This window comes from Nyctereutes procyonoides, unplaced genomic scaffold (genome assembly GCF_905146905.1).
Source record: "Nyctereutes procyonoides isolate TBG_1078 unplaced genomic scaffold, NYPRO_anot_genome, whole genome shotgun sequence".
NCBI classification, from domain to species: Eukaryota; Metazoa; Chordata; class Mammalia; order Carnivora; family Canidae; genus Nyctereutes; species Nyctereutes procyonoides.
In genome coordinates this window covers 39,062,718-39,084,169 of record NW_026575051.1, presented here as the reverse complement: position 1 = coordinate 39,084,169, position 21,452 = coordinate 39,062,718, and the positions used below count along the sequence as shown (strand labels likewise).

Sequence of the window (21,452 nt, the reverse complement as noted above, 5' to 3'; positions counted from 1 at the left end):
TGGTTCACAGGGTCATTGTTTGAGACATGTTTCTCTGTCTTTGAATGACAGATAAAGTCCTCCAGTGAGATTTTACAAGGTTTTTCACACAGTAGGAGTTTTAAGTTGGTAAACATTTCCATTTCATAATCCAGAGAATTTTATAGGTAATATGATGATCTTCAAGAAGCCATGTCTCCTAGATTCAGTCTTTTTAGTATAAGTAATTCTTTAGCTAGAAATTTTCTACTAAGGACATTAAATAGAATAAAATATCCCCCTAACAGCAAATGCCAGGAGGCCTACTAGAGGAGACAAATCTAGTCATCAGCCTTATTTTCTTTCCCCTTTGGCATATTCCCAGTAAGAACCAGCAGCTTTATTTTCCTCCTCCTAACTCACTGTCAAGTTCCTGAGGCCTCAGTGTGCTAAGAGAATTGTTTATGAAATTGAGTCAGCTAAGAAAGAAAATTTCATTATGAAGGTGTATTTCAGCTTATGACATGGTAAACAGGTTTATGATATTCCCCCAATAAATCTGTATAATTTATAAAAAAATAAAAGATGAATACTAGGATTATATAATAAGAAAAATTTTAAGAAATAATAAGAAAAGGAGATAATAAGAAAAGGAGATAAACAATCCAATAGAAAATTGGGCTAATAACATGAAAGTCAGTTTAATATAAGAGGAAACATGAAAGGAAAATTGACATGAATGATGTTGAACTTCAGCAATAACAGGGAAATGAAAATTTAAAAAGCAATAGGATGTTTCATACTGAATATATTGACACAAACTAAAAAACAATTAACAACATCAGGTGTTAGTGATTAGGTGGAGAAATGAAATTTGTCACTGAGTAAAGCTAAAGATGTGTATTTTCTAAGATATAGCAGGCTACTGGACAAAGGAGTTCTGTGCTCATTTTAACATTTTTGTAATAACCAAAAATTGGAAATAACAGCACCCATTTGTAAAAGATGGCTGGATAGTCTAGATCAAAAATGAATATAGCTATTAAAATGAATAAATTAGGTCTTCATGTATTAACAGTGATAGATTTTGAAAACTGTAATGTCAAGTTATAAGGAAGAACAAAGTATTGAAGGAACAGAGTTACCCAAATATACAGGTTTTGAAAATTATATACAAAAAATTTTGCACACAAAGCCCACACAAGATCGTCTTTTGGTATATCCATACTCTTAAATAGTCTTTTAAAAATACAGAATCTGAAGTAAATGTGGGAAACTATTTTTTTTTAATTCAAGTTAGTTAACATACAGTGCAGCACTGGTTTCGGGAGCAGAATGCAGTGATTCATCACCCACATACAACACCCAGTGTTCATCCCAACAAGTGTTCCCTTTAATACCTATTTAACACCTATTTATCCCATCTTCCACCAACTTCCCCTCCAGGCAACCCTCAGTTTGTTCTCTATAAGAGTCTGTTTTGCCTCCCTCCCTCTTTTTATCTTTTTTCCTTCCCTTCCCCTATCTTCATCTGTTTTGTTTCTTAAATTCCACATATGAGTGAAATCATATGGTATTTGCTTTTCTCTAGCTGACTTATTTCGCTTAGCATAATACATTATAGTTCCATCCACATTGTTGCAAATGGCAAGATTTCATTCTTTTTGATCACTGAATATTCTGTGTGTGTATGTGTATACATACCACATGTTCGTCACCCATTCATCAGTCCATGGACATATGGACTTTTTCCATAATTTGCCTATGTTTATTGTGCTGCTATAAACACTGGGGTGCATGTGCCCCATTGAGTCAGCATTTTTGTGTCCTTTGCATAAATACCTACTTGTGCAATTGCTGGGTCATAGAGTAGTTCTATTTTTAACTTTTTGAGGAAACTCCATACTGTTCTCCAGAGTGGCTGTGCCAGTTTGCATTCCCTCCAACAGTGCAAACAGGTTCCCTTTTCTCCCCATCCATGTTAACATCTGTTGTTTCCTGAGTTGTTAATTTTAGCCATTCTCATAGGTGTGACATGGTATCTCATTGTGGTTTTGATTTGTATTTCCCTGATGATGATGATGATGACGTTGAGCAACTTTTCTTGTGTCTGTTAGGCATCTGGATGTCTTCTTTAGAAAAGTGTTTATTCATGTCTTCTATCCATTTCTTAACTGGATTGTCTTCTGGTTCACCACATTAATAAAAGAAAGGATAGGAATCATATGATCCTCTCAATAGATGCAGATAAAGCATATGACAAAATGCAGCATCCTTTCTTGATAAAAACCCTTAAGAAAGTAGGGATAGAAGGAATGTACCTTAACATAATGGGGCCACATACAAAAGACTCACAGGTAATATCATCCTCAGTGGGGAAAAACTGACAACTTTTCTCCTAAGGTTAGGACCATGACAGGAATGTCCACTCTCACCACTGCCATTCAACATAGCACTGGAAGTCCTAACCTCACCAATCAGACAACAAAAATAAATAAATAAAAGGCATCCAAATCGGCAAGGAAGAAGTCAAATTTTCACTATTTGCAGATGACATGATACTCTATGTAGAAAATCTAAGACTGCACCAAAAAATTGTTAGAACTAATACACAAACTCAGTCAAGTTGTAGTATATAAAATCAATGTACAGAAATCTGTTGCATTTCTTTACACTGATAATGAAGGAGTAGAAAGAGAAATTAAGGAATCTCTGTCAAATGGATAAAATCTTCTTTAAAAAAAAGGAAGAAGTAAAACTGTATTTAGAGTCAATATGATCAGGAATGCAGAAAATCTTAGTTTACCAAAAAGCTACCAGATAATCATGAAATAGATCCATCCACATATAGCTAATTGATCTCAGACACAACTAAGATAATCCAATTGAGAAAGAATAGACTGACAATTCAATATAAAAACAAGCAAAAAATTTGAACACAGAAAAGAAGATATACTAATGGCTGATAAATACACAAATAATGCACGATATTGTCAGTCATCAGAGTAATGCACTGAACAGTGGCCAGAATTGCTAATATGTTTCAAAAAACATATTTTAAATTAAGTATAGTTCACACACAGTGGAATGCCCAGATCTTCAATGCACATTTTGATGAACAGTGACAACTGCAAACACCCAGACACTCACACCTAGTCCTGCATGCCCCTTTCCAGTCAATCCCAGGCCCATTCCCTAAGTCAACCACCACTGCAATATCTTTCACCATATATTAGTTTTGCCTAATTTTAGAACTTCACAGAAATGCAGTCATACCACATATATTCTTTTGTGTCTGGCTTATTTCTCTCTTTTAAAAAAATATTTTATTTTTTTACTTGAGAGAGAGAGAGATCATAAGCAGGGAGGGGGGAGGGGTTAGGGAGAGGGATAAGAAGACTCCCCAGTGAGCAGGGAGCCAGACATGGGGCTCTATCCCAAGACCCCAAGATCATGATCTGAGTTGAAGGCAGATACTTAACTGACCAAGCTAACCAGGTGCCCCATGTCTGACTTATTTTTCTTAGCCTAGTATTTTTTAGGTTCATCTATGCTATTATATATATATCATTGATTGAATACTGAATTCAGCATTCCACTGAATATGTTTAAGATAACTTATTTATTAATTCTCCTGTGAGTAGGAATTTGAGTTATTTCCAGATTGACACTCAAAATTAAAAATGCTATGTACACTCTTTTTTAAAATCTGAACTCAAAGTACATATAATGATACAATTTTTTCAATGATTTTACACTGTTTAGTTCACTTTAAAGACTATTTCTTTTTGTTCCTATCATAATGAATGCTAAGCTGTCACCAATAACTGTATGAAAAACAGTTTTAGTTTCGAATGATGGAAAGCTTTCTAAATAATCACTAAAGCAAAATGAACATATAGTATAATATAATAATATGTATGTATCTGATTCAACTTCTAATGAACTAGTATGTCAGATGCAGGAGAGATCCTATTGCATAAAAATTAGAAATCTAATAACTATTACCATAGGTATTTATGGAGCCTTGTTATGTAGCAAACACTATTTTAAACATTTTATACTTCTCCAAGGCTTTTACATATATTTTTTGTTTATAATAGATAGCTACTAATTTTAATTTTCTGGTCATGTCATTTGATTCTCCCAACTGCACTATGAAGTAGTATTTCTCCCATTTTACAAAAGAGGATAATTAAGATGAGAGGCTTTAAGTAATCAGCCCATAGGCACAGTCAGCATAGCACCAATTACTGAACTCAGAAAGTCTGACTCCAGAGTCTGGAAGATCAACTGTGTCATATTTTCTGTTACTACCTGACCATTTGAGTTCTTTTCATTTCACTGACATTGTTTTATATTAACTTGTCCTCTGCAACTCATATGCACATTGTCCCACTTATTTTTTACTTAAGTAAAATTAGAGTAGATAATATATTTGTATTAATTTTAATATCTTCTTCCATAATCTGTGAACCAGATTTTTGAGAAAGTGGGTTTGCATCCTTATCTTGCCATCCTTTTCTATAGCTATGCTTACTTAAATGCAGTTCTCTTTGGTCTTAAAAAATTGTTATATGATGCTAAGGACAACACTTTCATAAAATCTTGACAAGTATATATTTTGTGTATACCTATTTGGAGTCTTTATCAACTGATTAAAATTAAGAGTTTTTATTTGGAGTGACAGATTTTTCTTATCATGATGACTGTATATTTACCATCTTGTGACATAATCACCTTGGTTTTCTATTTATTTTGAAAAGACTTTGAAAAAGTAGCTTCTGTAGGATTCCATAAACTGCTGACTTATTTTCTAAGGGCATGCATTGTTTGGCTGTTCAAAACTGAGAACAAAATCAAGATATTGATTTTAATTTCTCAATCATTATGCCATTGGGACCTTGTGTTGTAAAGCTTTGTGAGTAATTCCTTTGAGTGGTTTTCCTCCTCTTCAACCAGCTATCATCTAGGAAAAGCCAGTCAGCAAACTAAAATAGTTACAAAGCATCCATGGGATGAATATCTCTATCAAAAGCAACAGACATGGTTCTAGTAAGTTTTCTGTTTTGTTTATAAGAAGTTTGTTAATAAGTTTACAGATTTCTCTAGATAACTAGATGGTATGTGATTTTTATAGAATCAGCCTACTGATCAGGAATTACTAAAATTTTATACTACTGAAAGCTAGTTTATCAATGTATTTTATTTTTAAACTTTAACAAAAGTAGAGTGTCCTGTTTATGTGGAAAGGTGACATGGAAAAAGGCATGACTACTGTTGATAATGCTGTTACAAACACCAGGGTGCATGTATTCCTTTGAATTAGCATTCTTGTATTCTTTGGGCAAAAACCTAGTAGTGCAATTGCTGGGTCATACAGTTGTTCTATTTTTGACTTTTGGAGGAACCTCCATACTGTTCTCCAGAGTGGCTGCACCGGTTTGCATTCCCTTCAACAGTGCAGACAGAGGGGTTTCCCTTTCTCTGTGTCCTCACCAACACCTGTTGTTTTTTTGTGTTGTGAATTTAGATATTCTGACAGGTGTTAGGTGATATCTCATTGTAGTTTTGATTTGTATTTCCCTGATGATGAGTGATGCTGAGCAACTTTTCATGTGACTGGTGGCTACCTGATGTATAGCTTCTTTGGAAAAATGTCTATTCATGTCTTCTGTCCATTTCTTAACTGGAGTACTTGTTTTTTGGGTGTTAAGTTTTATAAGTTCTTTATGTATTTTGGATACTAACCCTTTATCTGCTATGTCATTTGCAAAGATGTAATACCGTAGGTTGCCTTTTAGTTGTTAAAGCATGTTAACACACTATTACCTGCCAAAAAATAGTTATTGTTGTGTTCTTCTTATTCTCAAGCAATTTTACAATCAAAATATCTATGTTTGAATTACAGATTTAAAATATGTTCTTTCTGCAGTCTTAGTCAAGTTGCTTAAACACTCTAAAGTTTGATTTATCTATATACTAGGCAAAAAGTACAACTACTTCATGGAGACTTGTAAAGATTAAATGAGAATGTAAATAAAATTTCTTGTCTGTACTTTGTTACTTTCCACACAAATAATCTGACTTCATCAAAGTCATTTCCCACACTGCTTCCTGTTTTTAAATTCTATGACCTTACCTTGCTTTTTTAGAATGCTGGGCACACCTTTTATTTATTTTTTAAAAAGATTTATTTCTTTTAGAGAGAAAGAGAGAGCAGTCAAGCACGAATAAGTTGGGGGAAGGGCAGAGGGAAAGAGCCTTCAAGCCAACTCCCCACTGAGCACAGAGCTCCATTCAGGACTCAGTCTCACAACCCATGAGATCATGATCTGAACTAAAACCAAGAGTTGGATGCTTAACCGACTGAGCCACCCACACGCACGCATCCCTGGCCACACATTTTAAAAATTCCACCCAATGCCTCTATAGTCGGTTATCTTCTGCTTTTCATATAGATGCTTCAAGTTGTTTCTTTTCCATCAAGTCCTCTTAGGGAACTGCAAACTACCTTGATCACTTCCTTGATGGCAGAGCCTACAAACACCGTCAAGTATTTTAGCACCTCACTATTTCTCAAATGGATTTTTAGCTCCTTAACATCAGTAACAATTACTTAAAAATATCTCACGGGGTACTAAAGAGAGTTCACCATTTGTAATCCCTTGAAAAATTGCTGCCTAGATGATTTATCATGTCATTCACTGAATTCAATTAGATTATACAATATTTTTGGAATATATTGTTAAATGTAGGGAACTTAGATGTAGGTAATTGGTTAAACACGATTTAAAATTATATACATAATATCTTTTCTAATTAATTTTTTCTTCTTTACCAAAACATTTTTTGCCTGTCTCTGATTTCTTTTAACTGTGTTTAATTCTATCACAGAGACGGTAATGCCATTACAACAGTTGACAAAGTGAACACATAATATACCAGGGTCAACATTAAAATATGAGAATGACGTCTGTTCCTTAAACACAATATCAGCATTGATATGAGAGGCCTAGAGCATGAGTTTTCAACCTTAGCTGCACAAGGAATACCTGAAGAGCTTTAAGAATGCTAATACTTTGCATCTTAAACCCAGAGACCTCCATTTAACTGAACTAACATATGGCTTCACAATGGGATATTTAGAAGTTAACCAGATGATTCTCATGAGCAATTAAAAATAAAAACCACTGGTGAGAGGCTTTTTTTTCTAGTTAGCATCTTCTCCCATTCACTTTTTTCTCACTGTTTTGCTTTAGGAACATGCTGCCCAATTAGATTTCAGGCCATTCATCTAACCATTCCTTGTCATCAGTGGCACCTCTGGCATACGTATCCATGTAGGGATGATAAGATGGTATTTTTCTGAAAATATCTTTATAATTTTAGTAGACAGTAATAGTATTCACATACTCTAGGAAAAAAAGGTAATAACTAAAATATCAAACTGGCAAGAAGCACAGAGAGGAGAAAAAGAAAGAAAAGTCTATAGCTGCATTAACCATAAATAAGAGTTACAGTTTCAGGCTACATGTACCTGATTGATGGTAGCCAGAACATCAGTGAAGCTGTTTACTTCTGATAAAAGCAGAGATATTATAGATTTTCTCAACAAGCTGCAACTTCCCAGGGTTACCAGACTCTGAGACACAAAATGCTGCACCTGAAACTAAAGATACAAATGAATAGATTTCTACTATCAAGTCAAGTCAAAATATATTTAGTGGTCAATTTCTAAGACTTTATTACTAAATCTATAGTGTCAGGAGTACAAAAGGTGTCAGCATAATTCTGTATCATTCTTTTTTTTTTAATTTTTATTTATTTATGATAGGCACACAGTGAGAGGGAGAGAGGCAGAGACACAGGCAGAGGGAGAAGCAGGCTCCATGCACCGGGAGCCCGACGTGGGATTCGATCCTGGGTCTCCAGGATTGCGCCCTGGGCCAAAGGCAGGCGCTAAACCACTGCGCCACCCAGGGATCCCAATTCTGTATCATTCTTAAGCAAATTATGAAATAGACAAATTATAACTTATGTAAGTTATAAAATTTTCTATAGCAGTTAATATTTTGAAGTATATCACAAAGTGCTGAAATGGAAGTTTTAGTTGAAGTATCAAAATAAATAATTATATTTAGAAGATAGACCATATAGAGAATGGATTAAGTAGATAAGACCCTTAAGCCCTTACCCACTAGATATAAGTATAGGTATAGATATATATAAAAGGTAAAAGAATGGAGTTTGAGGATATCTTTTGGGATAGATATTGGCGCACTATGAATTCCACCTCCACACTAGAGACAGGTGGGAAGGACTTCTTTGTTCTCCTTAAGTCAAAGGAGAGGCACTTTAGATAGAGGAGAAAACAATGCAGAACTCTAAATTTTCACCTAGAGGCAGCAAAAAGTACTCACCACTAAATAAATGTAAAAGGACAATGGGAGACAATAAACTATATCCCATATAATTATTAGGAGAAAGGCCATTTGATTATTATTTTTTTAAAGATTTTATTTATTTATTGAGACAGAGAGAGAGAGAGAGAGGCAGAGACACAGGCACAGGGAGAAGCAGGCATCATACAAAGAGCCTGACGTGGGACTTGATCCAGGGTCTCCAGGATCACGCCCCAGGCTGCAGGTGGCACTAAACCACTGCACCACCGGGGCTGCCCAAGGCCATTTGATTATTAATCACATTAAGGTGTGTATAACTCATAGCTGGAACTTCATTAAATATATCCCTTAAAATATCTTAGAGATAGGCTTCAAAAGTGTCTTGAAACAAAGAAACAGCACCTATCTTGCCATTGTTCTATATGAGATCAAAATAAAATTGAGGAGACACTGCTTTTGTATATAAAATTTAAATGACATTGCTAAATAATGCCACATGAAAAGAGGAAATGCCACCTGTGTCCTTTAAGATAAACATTTAATGTAGATATTTCTCAAATTGATACTTCACTAATGTAAAAGTTAATCAATGACAACAAAACAGTGAACAGATTATAAAGTTCAAAAGAAATTTCTCTTATAAATCTGGATGTGCATAACTAGTTCTTAATAATAGTTTTCTAAGTCAATTTGTCAACTTAATCCTAAATAACCTCATCAATCTATTACCATAGGAAATCACAGTTATTTTCATTGTTGCTTTTTAATAATGTAACTGGCTAAGACTCATACCCTCTGTAATTCTCCAGTGCCACTTTTTTGCAGATTTTTTACATTTTTCTTTGAACCTGAAAAAAGAATACCCTTATTTAAGCTCTAAAAAAAAAAAAATCTGTTGAGTAGTTCTCTGATGCTCTAGTTGTTTACTTACCTCGTTTCTTAATATTTAAGTCTTTGGGAGATAAAGTCAAGAAAAAATTCACAGTAAAATAAAAGGTACTTTAGAGAGTGAGAATAAAATTATGAGGGTAGTCACGGGGTTAGTTTGTGGAGTCTGGAATCTAACACTGCCTGAGTCAAATCTTAGCTCCACTGCGCATAGTACCAGGCACCTAGTAAGTATTCAATAAGTGTTACATGTTAATACAATGTACATTGGTAATAGAAAGCACTGATGGTTACAGGAGTTTAATTTGTTGAACCCTGGAAAGTTAAATACTAGAAATAAAATCTGTTTTCCTAGGGTTAATATAATCCTATTAGAGAACACTGCTCAAAAGAAAAGTTCATCATGAAGACCGTTTCCATAATCTAGATAGGAATTGTTATGGTCTCCCCAGTATGACTGAAGTTCATAAGAGAACAAAGACTAAGTATATAACTGTTAAGGCAACTTAAAATTATATGAACATTTTTATAAAAATGGCTTCTGTTCTTCCTTACATTTTAATTGACACTTGCCCTTTTGTAAAAACAGTGGAACTTTTGAAAGAGGGTAGCATGGAAGCTAAGGCTTACAATGTTATAGGAGAGGCTACTGTGGTAGAAACATGGAAGGTCTCACTCAACACACGTGCCATCTTTTTTTGTTCTAGCTCATATTCCCATGATTGCGGGGACTGGAAGCTAAAAATAATTTTCCCCAGATTCCTGTGCAGTTCGAATTTTGGATATTATTTGAGTTCTGCCAATCAGAAGTACTCATTTGAGACCTTGATTTAGAAGTGCATTATTGAAAAAGAGAAGCAGTACACATGGTATGCATTCTGTTGATGCAGACTGTGGCAGAGATAACATGGTTCTGGCTTATCTTGCAGCTGGTTTAGAGGCTCCCTGCTTTTGCAAGTTCTTAATCCTGACAGAAGCAGTAGCATGCTACCTTGATGGCCCAGTGGTTTAGGGAGTCATTTCTATAAACTCAGCCTCCTCAAATACCTGTAAACTCAGCCAAACCAAATGTGCTTTGATCTACATTTACATACTCCCCTGGAGGATTCACAGAGCCCAGTGCTGATGTTCCAGTCTTGAAATATGCAGAGACGGAGATTCCTACCACATGCTCAATACATATGTGTTGTATTGTCTATTTGACCTGTGTAGAAGATAGAAAGATCTTGGAGGATGGCAGTGAATAAGCACAAACTTCATCAAGGGTGTTTCTAATTCATAGTGATATTCTAGTTGTAGTTCCTTTCCTGGCATAATCAACACTGCTTCTGATATTTGTTAGGTCTTAATCTGGGATTTTTTTCTTTTTTACTATCTCAATAAGGATAAAATGAAGCAGTGTGCATTCATTTAGGAGGTATCAGTATACTTTTCTGTCCTATTTAAGGCCATGTCAATTTGCTGGCTCTGTGTCATTATTTAGTTTCATAGGATTCTGATCAATCAAAATGTTCCACAGGACACTATGGTAGTGTACTGTGTATATATATATATATATCATATTGATATGGCAATTATTTTAAAGGCACTGGTAAAATACATATATTAGGATAAAGTAAACCCCAGGATTCAAGTACCTGATACACTTGGGACATTTCTGGGTCTGATACATGTTGGAATACCACTTCCAAAGTGAAACAGAAGTTGCTGTAATGTATATTTCCTATCAGTAATTAAAATATATAATAAGTGATGAGCATTTGTGTATATGTGAGGCAACATATATTCATTTGGGTTTACCACCTGGATGCACATATTGAGTAAATCATGTCTATAAACTCTGAGAAGAGCCCAGAGTAGTATAAAGAGCTCTAGCTGGTCTAAGCTGAAGAGAAGCTCTGCCACTTGGACCTTATGACTGATAATATCCAATGTTCTTGGAGCTGATCAGTAACTACATGAAGCCTGCAGTTGACCCTAATGAGAAAATCACAAAGGAGAACCCTTGGTTTGGGGAGAAAGTCAAATCTTTTTTGACAAGTAAATATAACATTATATATATATATATAGATATAGATATTTACATATATATAAATATATTCATTAAAAATCTATTTGTATATATAACTTTCTTTTTTTAATAATAAATTTATTTTTTATTGGTGTTCAATTTGCCAACATACAGAATAACACCCAGTGCTCATCCCGCCAAGTGCCCCCCTCAATGCCTGTCACCCATTCACCCCCACCCCCGTATATATAACTTTCTTGACAAGTAAATAGTTATATCATAGTGAATATAGTATATATATTAATATGTAAGTATATTCATTACATATATTTGTATATACAACTACATAAATATATTTACATATATTATATATTATATATTATATATTATATATTATATATTATATATTATATATTTATATATTTATATATTTATAAAATATATATTTACTATATATTTATATATAACAGTTATAACTATGCTATATATATGTATGACATATATTAAACATATATATATTGTTATAAAGAGATATAATACAGTTATGCATATTTTATATATATAATATAGTTATACATGTTTATATATATATATAAAATTTGGCACTACTGGAGATTAAATGACTGCCTCATCATGTGACATCAAATGATTATATGCCCAAAGCTGCTCATTTGAACAGTGTCAGGTATACACAGCAATACTCCATCATCAAGTAAATGTACTATATATGAAATTGTGATCAAGCAGGAAATAAAACGAGAAACTGCTCACTGCTTGAGCAGTTAGCTCCAACTAGAATACTACTCTTTATAAGGTTGAATTATAGGAAATTTATGTTCTAAACCAATGACCAATATATGATGTGCTTTCCCTGATAGCCAGAATATATGAATTCAGGAACCAAGGTATAAAAGAGCCTGGGAACTCAATATTATATCTAATGATTCACTGGTAAAGTATTCTTCATACCCTGTGACACTGGATTAAGTTTTATTTTTTTTATTTTTTTATTTTTATTTATTTATGATAGTCACAGAGAGACAGAGAGAGAGAGAGAGGCAGAGACACAGGCAGAGGGAGAAGCAGGCTCCATGCAGGGAGACCGATGTGGGATTCGATCCCGGGTCTCCAGGATCGCGCCCTGGGCCAAAGGCAGGCGCCAAACCGCTGCGCCACCCAGGGATCCCCAGGATTAAGTTTTAGAGGTCTAAATAAGAAAGTAAAAATGGTTCCTACAAAAGGACCCAACAATTGTTTCATGAACCAGAGGTTGAGATTTCCACCTGGCTATATGGAGTTCTTTTACAACTCTGCCAATGGCCAAAAAGGGGGCTCCTGTGTAGACTGGAGCAACTGGTCTCTGGTTGAGGAAAACAGAATTTAAAACACAATGGCAGCAGAGAATATTTTATTCGGAAGCCTGGGGTTGCCTGGTATTACTGAGCAACTAGTATAAATAAATAGCATACTATAGACAACTCAGGAAACAAGACTATCAAAAGGCCAAATCCTTCAGGGGTGATGAAACCCTGGGTAAATCCAACTAATTGAGGTTCTGGCTAAGGACAAAGGGAGAATGTAATTGGCAACGGAGGAAGACAGTCAATACAAATTGTGAACTTATAACCGCAGAAGGCCCCTAAAGGTTATTTTTTTTCTTCGTGTGTGTGTGTGTGTGTGTGAGCATGTGTGTATGGGTAGGATATTTTGGCAGTGGCTTACTTTACAATTTAGTTCATGAACTGCAACATATCAAACTAGAATTGTGATGGAACTAGCAAAGGCATGATTATCACATCATCACATAAAGTCATATCATATTACATGAAATGATTGAGACTTTGACTCCTTCCTTTTGAGAAGAGATCTATAGAATTTTGTTTTTATAGAGCTTTGGTACATTATGTCTTCAAAGTACATTGTTTTTGCTATTGATATTTTGGGGAGGTCTGAATAAGGGAAAAAGGGAATACACAATGTTGAATAATAAAAGAGTAGTCTATAGCAGACATATTGGAGTAACCATTTGAGTATTCTTCAAGCAAGCTTCTTGTGCTAAAGCAGCTAAAACTATTTCTAAACGTGTCTTTCAGAGAGGGTTCTGGATATAATTTAAATTTTCCTAATCAGTCAATCTTATATAAGACATAAAATTATTTGGAGTCAAAGGCAGGTTGTAGGGCATGCTTTTTGAATAATGATACAGTTTGTAGGAGATGCAGCAGGATTCTGGAACAGCTATAGTGGAAGAGTCTTCCTGATTCAGGAAATGCCTGATGATGACATGATGATGAAATGCTATAATTCTGGGGACTGACAGCTTTGGAAATTTCTATTTCCTTGCTGCCTCAATTATGGCAGAAGCAGCAGCAACCATGATTCTGTGGTATGGTTTACAAAAAGAGATTTTAAGATAGATACTAGAACTGTGCTTAAGGCTAATAGTGACTGAAAAGATAAAATTACCAGTAGAGAAAAACCATTGAAAAGAACCAGAGAGTCAAGAGTTTGTGAAATAAAAAATTCAAGGCAAATGAGCTTAAGAGCAGAATGAAGATGAATACTTGAATATATAGTTTAACAGAATTTATGCAATCCAAGGAATGAACAGAATCTTGGAAACATATGTGACAATATAAAAAAAGGTCTATCATAAGCATAATAGGAATCCAGAAGAAATGGGACAGAATAGGCAGAAAATATTGAAGAAATAAAATATTTAAAAACTTCCAGAATTCAGTGAAAGACATAAATGTTGGGGATCCCTGCGTGGCTCAGCGGTTTGGTGACTGCCTTCAGCCCAGGGTGTAATCCTGGGGACCCGGGATCAAGTCCCACATCAGGCTCCCTGCATGGAGCCTGCTCCTCCTCTGCCTGTGTCTCTGCCTTTCTCTCTCTGTCTCTCTCTCTTCCCCCATGTCTCTCATAAATAAATAAAATCTTAAAAAAAGACATAAATGTACACAATGCAAAATCTCAATGAACTCCACACAATAAGTATGAAAAAAAAAATGCCTACGCATATCAGAGCCAAATTCCTGAAAATCTAAGATAAAGAGACAAACTTAATAGTATCTAGAGAAAAATTATACCTTCTATTTAGGAAACATAATTCAAATAACTGTGTAATTCTCATAAGAAATTATGATAGGTAGAAGAAACTGGATTGATACCTTTACAGTGCTGAAAGGAAAAGAAATGTCACCCAGCGTTCTACAACTAGTAAAAATCCTTCAAGAAAGAAGCTAAAATATTTTCAGATAAAAGAAAAATTAAGAAAATGTAACCAGTCAAACCATAGTATTAAGAAATACTGAAATTAATTTTTTCATGCTTAGTGTAAGTGATACTAGTGGGAAATTTGAATATTCAGGAAGAAATGAAGGGTGTCAAAAATAGTAACTGAGTAAATATAAAGGATTATTTTCTCCTTAATTTCTTTAAAACACATATGACAGCTTAAAGTTAAAAATATATATAATATGTCTTGTATATGGATGTGATACATATGACAATGAGAGTATAAGAAATAGAGGCATAATCCAGTTATCAATTTATTACCTCTCAGCTCCCAGTTCACCTGTCAAAATATGATCTTCCATAATACACAGCATTCTTTAAAGCATCTCTCCTCTATATGAGCAACATATTAGGTTTCTCAGTGGAGGATGCTGAAGGGGCATTATAGGTAAAAGAGGTTTTCCTCTGTTTTTTGGATGTTGCACAATGGGTGAATGGTATGGGCATGAAGACATCTGTCAGAGTTCAGCCCTCCGCTGCCCATCCAGAACTTTAGGTCTCTTGGAGACCTTGTAAACTTAGCCTGCCCTGGCATAACCCTCCCATGATCCTCTCTACATAGAAACTGGCAATCTGAAGTCTTCCTGCCCACTCCTACAGGTATCAGGGTGGCTCACCTGCAGCCCAAAGTGTTCCCACCAAGATGCCACCTCCCTTATGGCTTTCCTGTGACCTGGAGGGTCAATCTCTCTGCAGCCCCCACTGCACTGGACACTGTGCACTCTGAACATTCACTCCACTGATTGTTGATTACCTGAACCCTGCTACATAAAAATACAACATATTGACATTTGTGGTGTAGCTAAAGAAGTTCTTAGAAGCAAATTTATAGCTTTTAAATACTTATGAAGGACAAAAAGTCTAAAATCAAAAGTAATTGATCATTCACCATGTCTTGTCTTAATTTATCTGGAAAGCAGAGGTTAAGTTTCCTTTGAGACTCTAGAGATTGCATGCTTGGGGGATCAACCAGCAAGGACTTTTGCAACTTGATCATGTTTAAATAATACCTTTTTTGATTTTATATATGAATATATAAATAAATCTAAATCTCTCTCTTGCTCACACATGCACTATCTATAGAAAGATATACATATTATATAGTTAATAGAATTGCATAGTCAACACAATACTACTATGTAATTCTGGAATCCCAAGAAGAAATTCCATTAGCAACATCTATTCTCCATTCCCTCAGTCCCTCATTCCCTGGAAGCCACTAATCTACATTCTGTCTCTATGAATTTGCCTATATGGACACTTCATATAATGGAATGATATTACACTGTATGTGGTATTTGTGTCTGACTTCTTTCATTTGGAATAATTATTTCTTCAAAGTTCATATATTTTTGTAACATATACCAGTGCTCCATTCCTTCTAAATGCTAAATAATAGTCCATTGTATGGATATATCACTTTTGTTTATCCACTCAACAATTGATGGAGATTTGAGTTGTTTCCATGTATTAGCTAATAGGAATAATACTTCCATGTACAAGTTTTTGGGTAGATATAGATTTCTAATTCTCTTGGATACACATTTTTGGAGTAGCATTACCTAATAACATAACTCTGAATTTAACTTCTTGAGGAACTGACAGTTTTCTAAAGTGATTGTACCATTTGATATCCCTAATGATTGCAATTTTTCCATATTTTCATTCTGCATGAACACTCGCTTACCCTTCCTTCCTTCCCTCCTCCCTCCCTTCCTTCCCTCCTTCCTTCCTTCCTTCCCTCCTCCCTTCCTTCCTTCCCTCCTTCCTTCCCTCCTTCCCTCCTTCCTTCCTTCCTTTTCAGCCATCCTACTGGGTGTGGATTTTCACTGTGGTTTTGATTTGTACTTCCCTAATTACTTGTACTTTTGAGTATCATTTCATGAGTTTATTGGCTATTTGGATATCTTCTTTACAGAAATATCCATTCAAATTCTTTAGCTATTTTTAGTAGATTTATTTATTGTTGAGTTGTAAAAGTTTTTTTATGTAGTCTAGATATAGGATATATCTAGATATCAGATATATAATTGCAGATTATATATCTGATAATTATATATCAGATATATAATTTGCAGATATCTTCTCCCATTCTGTGGAATGTCTTTTCTCTTGATGGTATCATTAATAGCACAAAAGTCTGTCTACTTTTTTTTCTTTTGGCACTTGGGTTTTGGTGGCATATCTAAGAAACAGATGCCTAACTCCAGATCACAAATATTTACTCATCTGTTTCCTTCTCAGAGTCTATAGTTTTATCTCTTTAGGTCTATGATCCATTTTGAGTTAATTTTGGTAGAAGGGCCATTTGCATGTGGATGTCCAGTTGTTCAGCATCAGTTGTTGAGAAAAGGAATTTATTCCATTAAATTGCCTTGGCACCCTTGTTGAAATCAACAACTTACTATAAATGTGAGGATTTACTGATAGAGTCTTAGTTCTACTGTATTAATATATATGTCTCTCCTTAGACCAGAACCACAATGTCTTGATTGCCATAGATCGCAGTAAGTTTTGAAATTAGGACATGTGAATCTTTTTTCTCAATTTTTTCTCTTTTTAAAAGATTGTTTTGGTTATTCTGGGTCCCTTTCATTTCCATGTGATTTTTAGCATGAACTTGTTGATTTCTGGAAAAAAAAAAAAAAACGTGGCTGGGATTTTGATAGGGATTATGTTGAATCTCTAGATCAATTTGAGAAATATTTTCATCTTAATAATATTAAATCTTAGACTCCATAAACATGGAATATTTTTTCTAATTATTTTCAACAATGTTTTGTAGTTTTCTGCAAAGATATCTTATACTACTTCAGATAATTATTCCAAAGATTTTGTTATTTTGCATGCTATTATAAATAGAATTATCTTAATTTTAAGATCAATCACTTTTTAACATTCCTGAGTACATACATAGTCTCTTAAACATGTGCAAAACCCTGGACTGGAAACAATGGAATTAACTATACTTTCCTCCTACAATGAATAAGATAAAACAATAAACCTAAGTTACAGATGAGAAGTAAAAACATAACATATGGCATCCCCTTCAATTCCATTTTGCTTAAAAAAAATTTACCACTAGCCACTAAACACTGGAAATGAAATTTTTTTAAATTTTTTTTTTATTTATTTATGATAGTCACACAGAGAGAAAGAGAGAGAGGCAGAGACACAGGCAGAGGGAGAAGCAGGCTCCATGCACCGGGAGCCCGACGTGGGATTCGATCCTGGGTCTCCAGGATCGCGCCCCGGGCCAAAGGCAGGCGCCAAACCAGTGCGCCACCCAGGGATCCCCCTGGAAATGAAATTTTTAAGAGAATTATCATTATCAAAATAGTATTGCTGTATAGCATTTTCATGAATACTTGGAATACACCAATTCTGTAATCATCCATATATTCTCCAAGAATTCTATCTCAATACTTATCAGGAGGCTTCCAAAACTTGATGCACCTTGCCTATCTATCTCTCTGTTGCTGGTATTAATACTACTACTACTACTAATAATAATACTAATACTACTACTACTAGTACTATTCTTACAACTATTACTACTACTATTCCTATCTCTGATAAGTGGGATAATGTAGTTATTAAGAGCTGAGACTCCGAAACTTGATGCACCTTGCCTATCTATCTCTCTGTTGCTGGTATTACTACTACTACTACTACTACTACTACTACTACTACTACTACTATTCTTACAACTATTACTACTACTATTCCTATCTCTGATAAGTGGGATAATGTAGTTATTAAGAGCTGAGCTCAGACTGCCTGTTCAAGCCTGCCTCTGCAATGTACTACCTATGGGACCACAGGTAAGTTACTATATTTCTCTGTAGCTTAGTTTTCTCACCTGTAAAATGAGGATAAAAATAGCTACACAGGCTTGTTTTGAAAGATAAATGAGTGAATGCATGGAAATACTTCTCAAAGGCAACAAATAGAAAAAAAATTCATTTCCTTATTATTGGCAACTGTGTGACATTTGAGTGGAAGTCAAAAGTAAATAATAAAAATGTGACATTTTATGTGGTCAAAAGGATGTGGGGGGCTGTAGAAACCATATGCTTTCTCATTTAATCAAAGTGGTTTCTATTGTTGAGTCACTGACATTTGGTTAAAGATGTACATGCATCACTAATATTAGATAAATCAAATCATATTTAACAAAAGAATAGAAGAAAAGAGGTTGAGTGCTCACAGGTTCACAAATGAATTCTATGAAATAAATGTTAAGAAAACAACTTCAGGTCAAAGGTATATAATCATCACTGAACAAGTGACAAATATTGGTATGTGGAAGGACTGCCTTTGGATATGCATTAGAAGACTGACCCATTTCTTCTATTTCCATTTTATCTATTCATATAACTACTAATGAATGAAACTAAGTGAAACCAACTAAAAACTACTGGAATAATCAGAATTATGCTGGTTTCTTCTGCCTAAAAATTTAGACAAAAGAGTTGAGATCCTCCATCTAGTATCCCAACAACACTGATCATGACATTTTCCATTTTTAAAATTGAAGCAAGTGACACTCAGAAATGTTAAATTCACATTGTGAGAGCCAGAGTCTATCATTAGATCTAAATCTTTTTTTTTTTAACTTTTTATTATCTCTGCTGCCAGTGAAGTAAAACCTACATGAAAGTGTGACACTGGAGTAGCAGAAAACAATATCAATATAAATATACTATAATGTTTAAGCTTTTATTTTGCATTGTGTACAGTGCTCAGTGTTTACATACTATATGAATTAATCCTTAAAAATCACCCTGTGAGGAGGTATAATCTCAATTTAAATAACAGGGACCTAAGTAACTTGTTCAAAGTTAGATCAAATACACATAAGAATTAGAGAATCCCCTTGTGCTGTTAACTACTGCATTCCCAAAGCCATCATATCCCAATCTCTCATGAAGACATACAAATTTGGACAGCTCCCAGGAACATTTATGGAAAATTTGCAACCACTTTCCAGATTCTGAAAACAATGTTTATCAATTACCACAGTGAATTAAGGAAACACAATTGCTAGACTGTGCACCATCAATTTCTGTTAACAGACCAGCACTGGACGCGAGCTGAACAGTAGGGGAAAAGAGACTCAGATATACAAGGACAGATGGTATCAGCCCTAAATCTGGGTAGACGATGCACTAAGTGTTCCCTACTTTCTAAAGTATCTAACATTATATTTCACCCGGCATGAATAAAGGGCCCTGCCACTCCCCTAGCCCTTCTGAATCAGAGCAGGAGCTCTTCAGGATCAGAGAGCTGTTCTGTGCTGTAGAACAGAGCCTGCTATACAAAGATCTTAAAACTTCAGTGCATTAAGAGTAAAGGTTAACAACCCAGACTCCATTGGAAGTAAATCATTAAAAAAAAACTTTCAAAAGCTCTCATTTATATGAAAAAGTATAGATATAAAAGTAAATACATTACATAGTTTAGAGTAAAAGTTACTGCTGCAATTAATTACATGAAATGATATTTTAAAAATAACTAGGTGTATTAAGATTCTCATGAAGTAGCAAATTATTCATGAAAAACCATGCTTCTAAATAAGACATGACAAAATTAAAGCTATCATAGCCTAAAGTAAATAGTTATACATTCATTCATTTCTTTATAGCAAATACTGACTGAGTGTAGTCCATGTGCCAGTGACTGAGCTGGTCCCCATTGTCACTCAGATTCAATGAAGAATAAAATAAGATTACTTTAGCTTCAGTAGTTACTTCTGCTTATGATTGGCAAGATACTTTAAAAAGCTATCAAAATGCAATCCAGCTTGATCCTGGTGTGAAAGTATGCTTTCCAAAAGTTAAAAATGCAATTCTCATGCTAATTTAGAGTGAATACATGTCAAAAGTGTATTTACATTATTAATGACAGTAAGGAACATTTGGGAACTGAGTGGATTTAAAGAAAAAATATGAGAATAATACTGTTATGTTAGATAAAAATCTGGTTAATATACTACAGGATAAACCCTAAAACATCCTCTACTTGTGTGTGTATGTATGTGTGTGTACAAAATTTTTGTGTACAGAAATCATTTACATCTATACCAGCAGGAATTATGGGTTAATATGGAACTTCACAAAATCAGGGATATGACAAAATACATCCTCAGACATCTAAATAATCCTTGGATTAGCCTGTTAGATAATGCCCTAAATTATCAAGATAAGCAACCAACATTTTGCCTTATTTATAGGATCTTGCTAATGTCTCTTAACATTAGGTAAGGTAAATATATTAATTACTGAATTCTTCAGAAAGAAAAGGGGATTCTCAGAGGCCAAAAGAAAAAGGGGAAATAAAAATAAGATAAAATCAGACAATTAACTTTCAGAAATGGATACACAGAAGTTGTCTTGTTGGTAAATAATATTAGCTGCACAGGACTCTCAACTAATGCCTGGATCCTTCCAAAGTGGGAAACAGTCTAATATTCCTTAGGTTAAACTTAGAGAGCTAAAGTACTAATGAAAGATGTGCTGATAAACATCTATGTCCCAGCAAAAGAAACTTCCAGATTAGTAATAAGGATACCAATAGTAGGACTAGTAATAGTTGCCTCTAAGAATGTGCAAAGCCAGGTAGGTCTCTGTTGAGTCTGCAGTTCAAACTTACACTACTGAGTACTCCAGGACCCTAAGCTGAGAAAGTAAGCTAACTTTCTCTTTGCAACTGGAAGATGCAAATACAAAACCACTTTTTTTCAGCTTTATTGAAATATAATTGGCATATGATATTAAGATGTACAATGATGATTAGAGAACTTATATGTTGTAAAATGATTACACAACAGTGTTAACACAGCCATCGTTTCACATAATTTCTTTTTAAGATGTACTCTCTTAGTATCT

At 34.5% G+C, this 21,452-nt stretch overlaps 1 protein-coding gene across 3 annotated transcripts in view; it reads right to left on the bottom strand.

Annotated features, from left to right (window-relative positions):
• Positions 1-21,452, bottom strand: part of MEI4 (meiotic double-stranded break formation protein 4) — a 212,630-nt gene that overhangs the window by 53,720 nt on the left and 137,458 nt on the right. For 2 of the 3 annotated variants that reach the window (XM_055330348.1, XM_055330346.1), the window contains exon 4: positions 7,499-7,630. The exons of the other annotated variant lie outside the window; for it this stretch is intronic. In XM_055330348.1, coding sequence (XP_055186323.1) covers positions 7,499-7,630 — 132 coding nt within the window. The remainder of the gene's footprint in view (positions 1-7,498; positions 7,631-21,452) is intronic. 3 annotated transcript variants of the gene reach the window in all.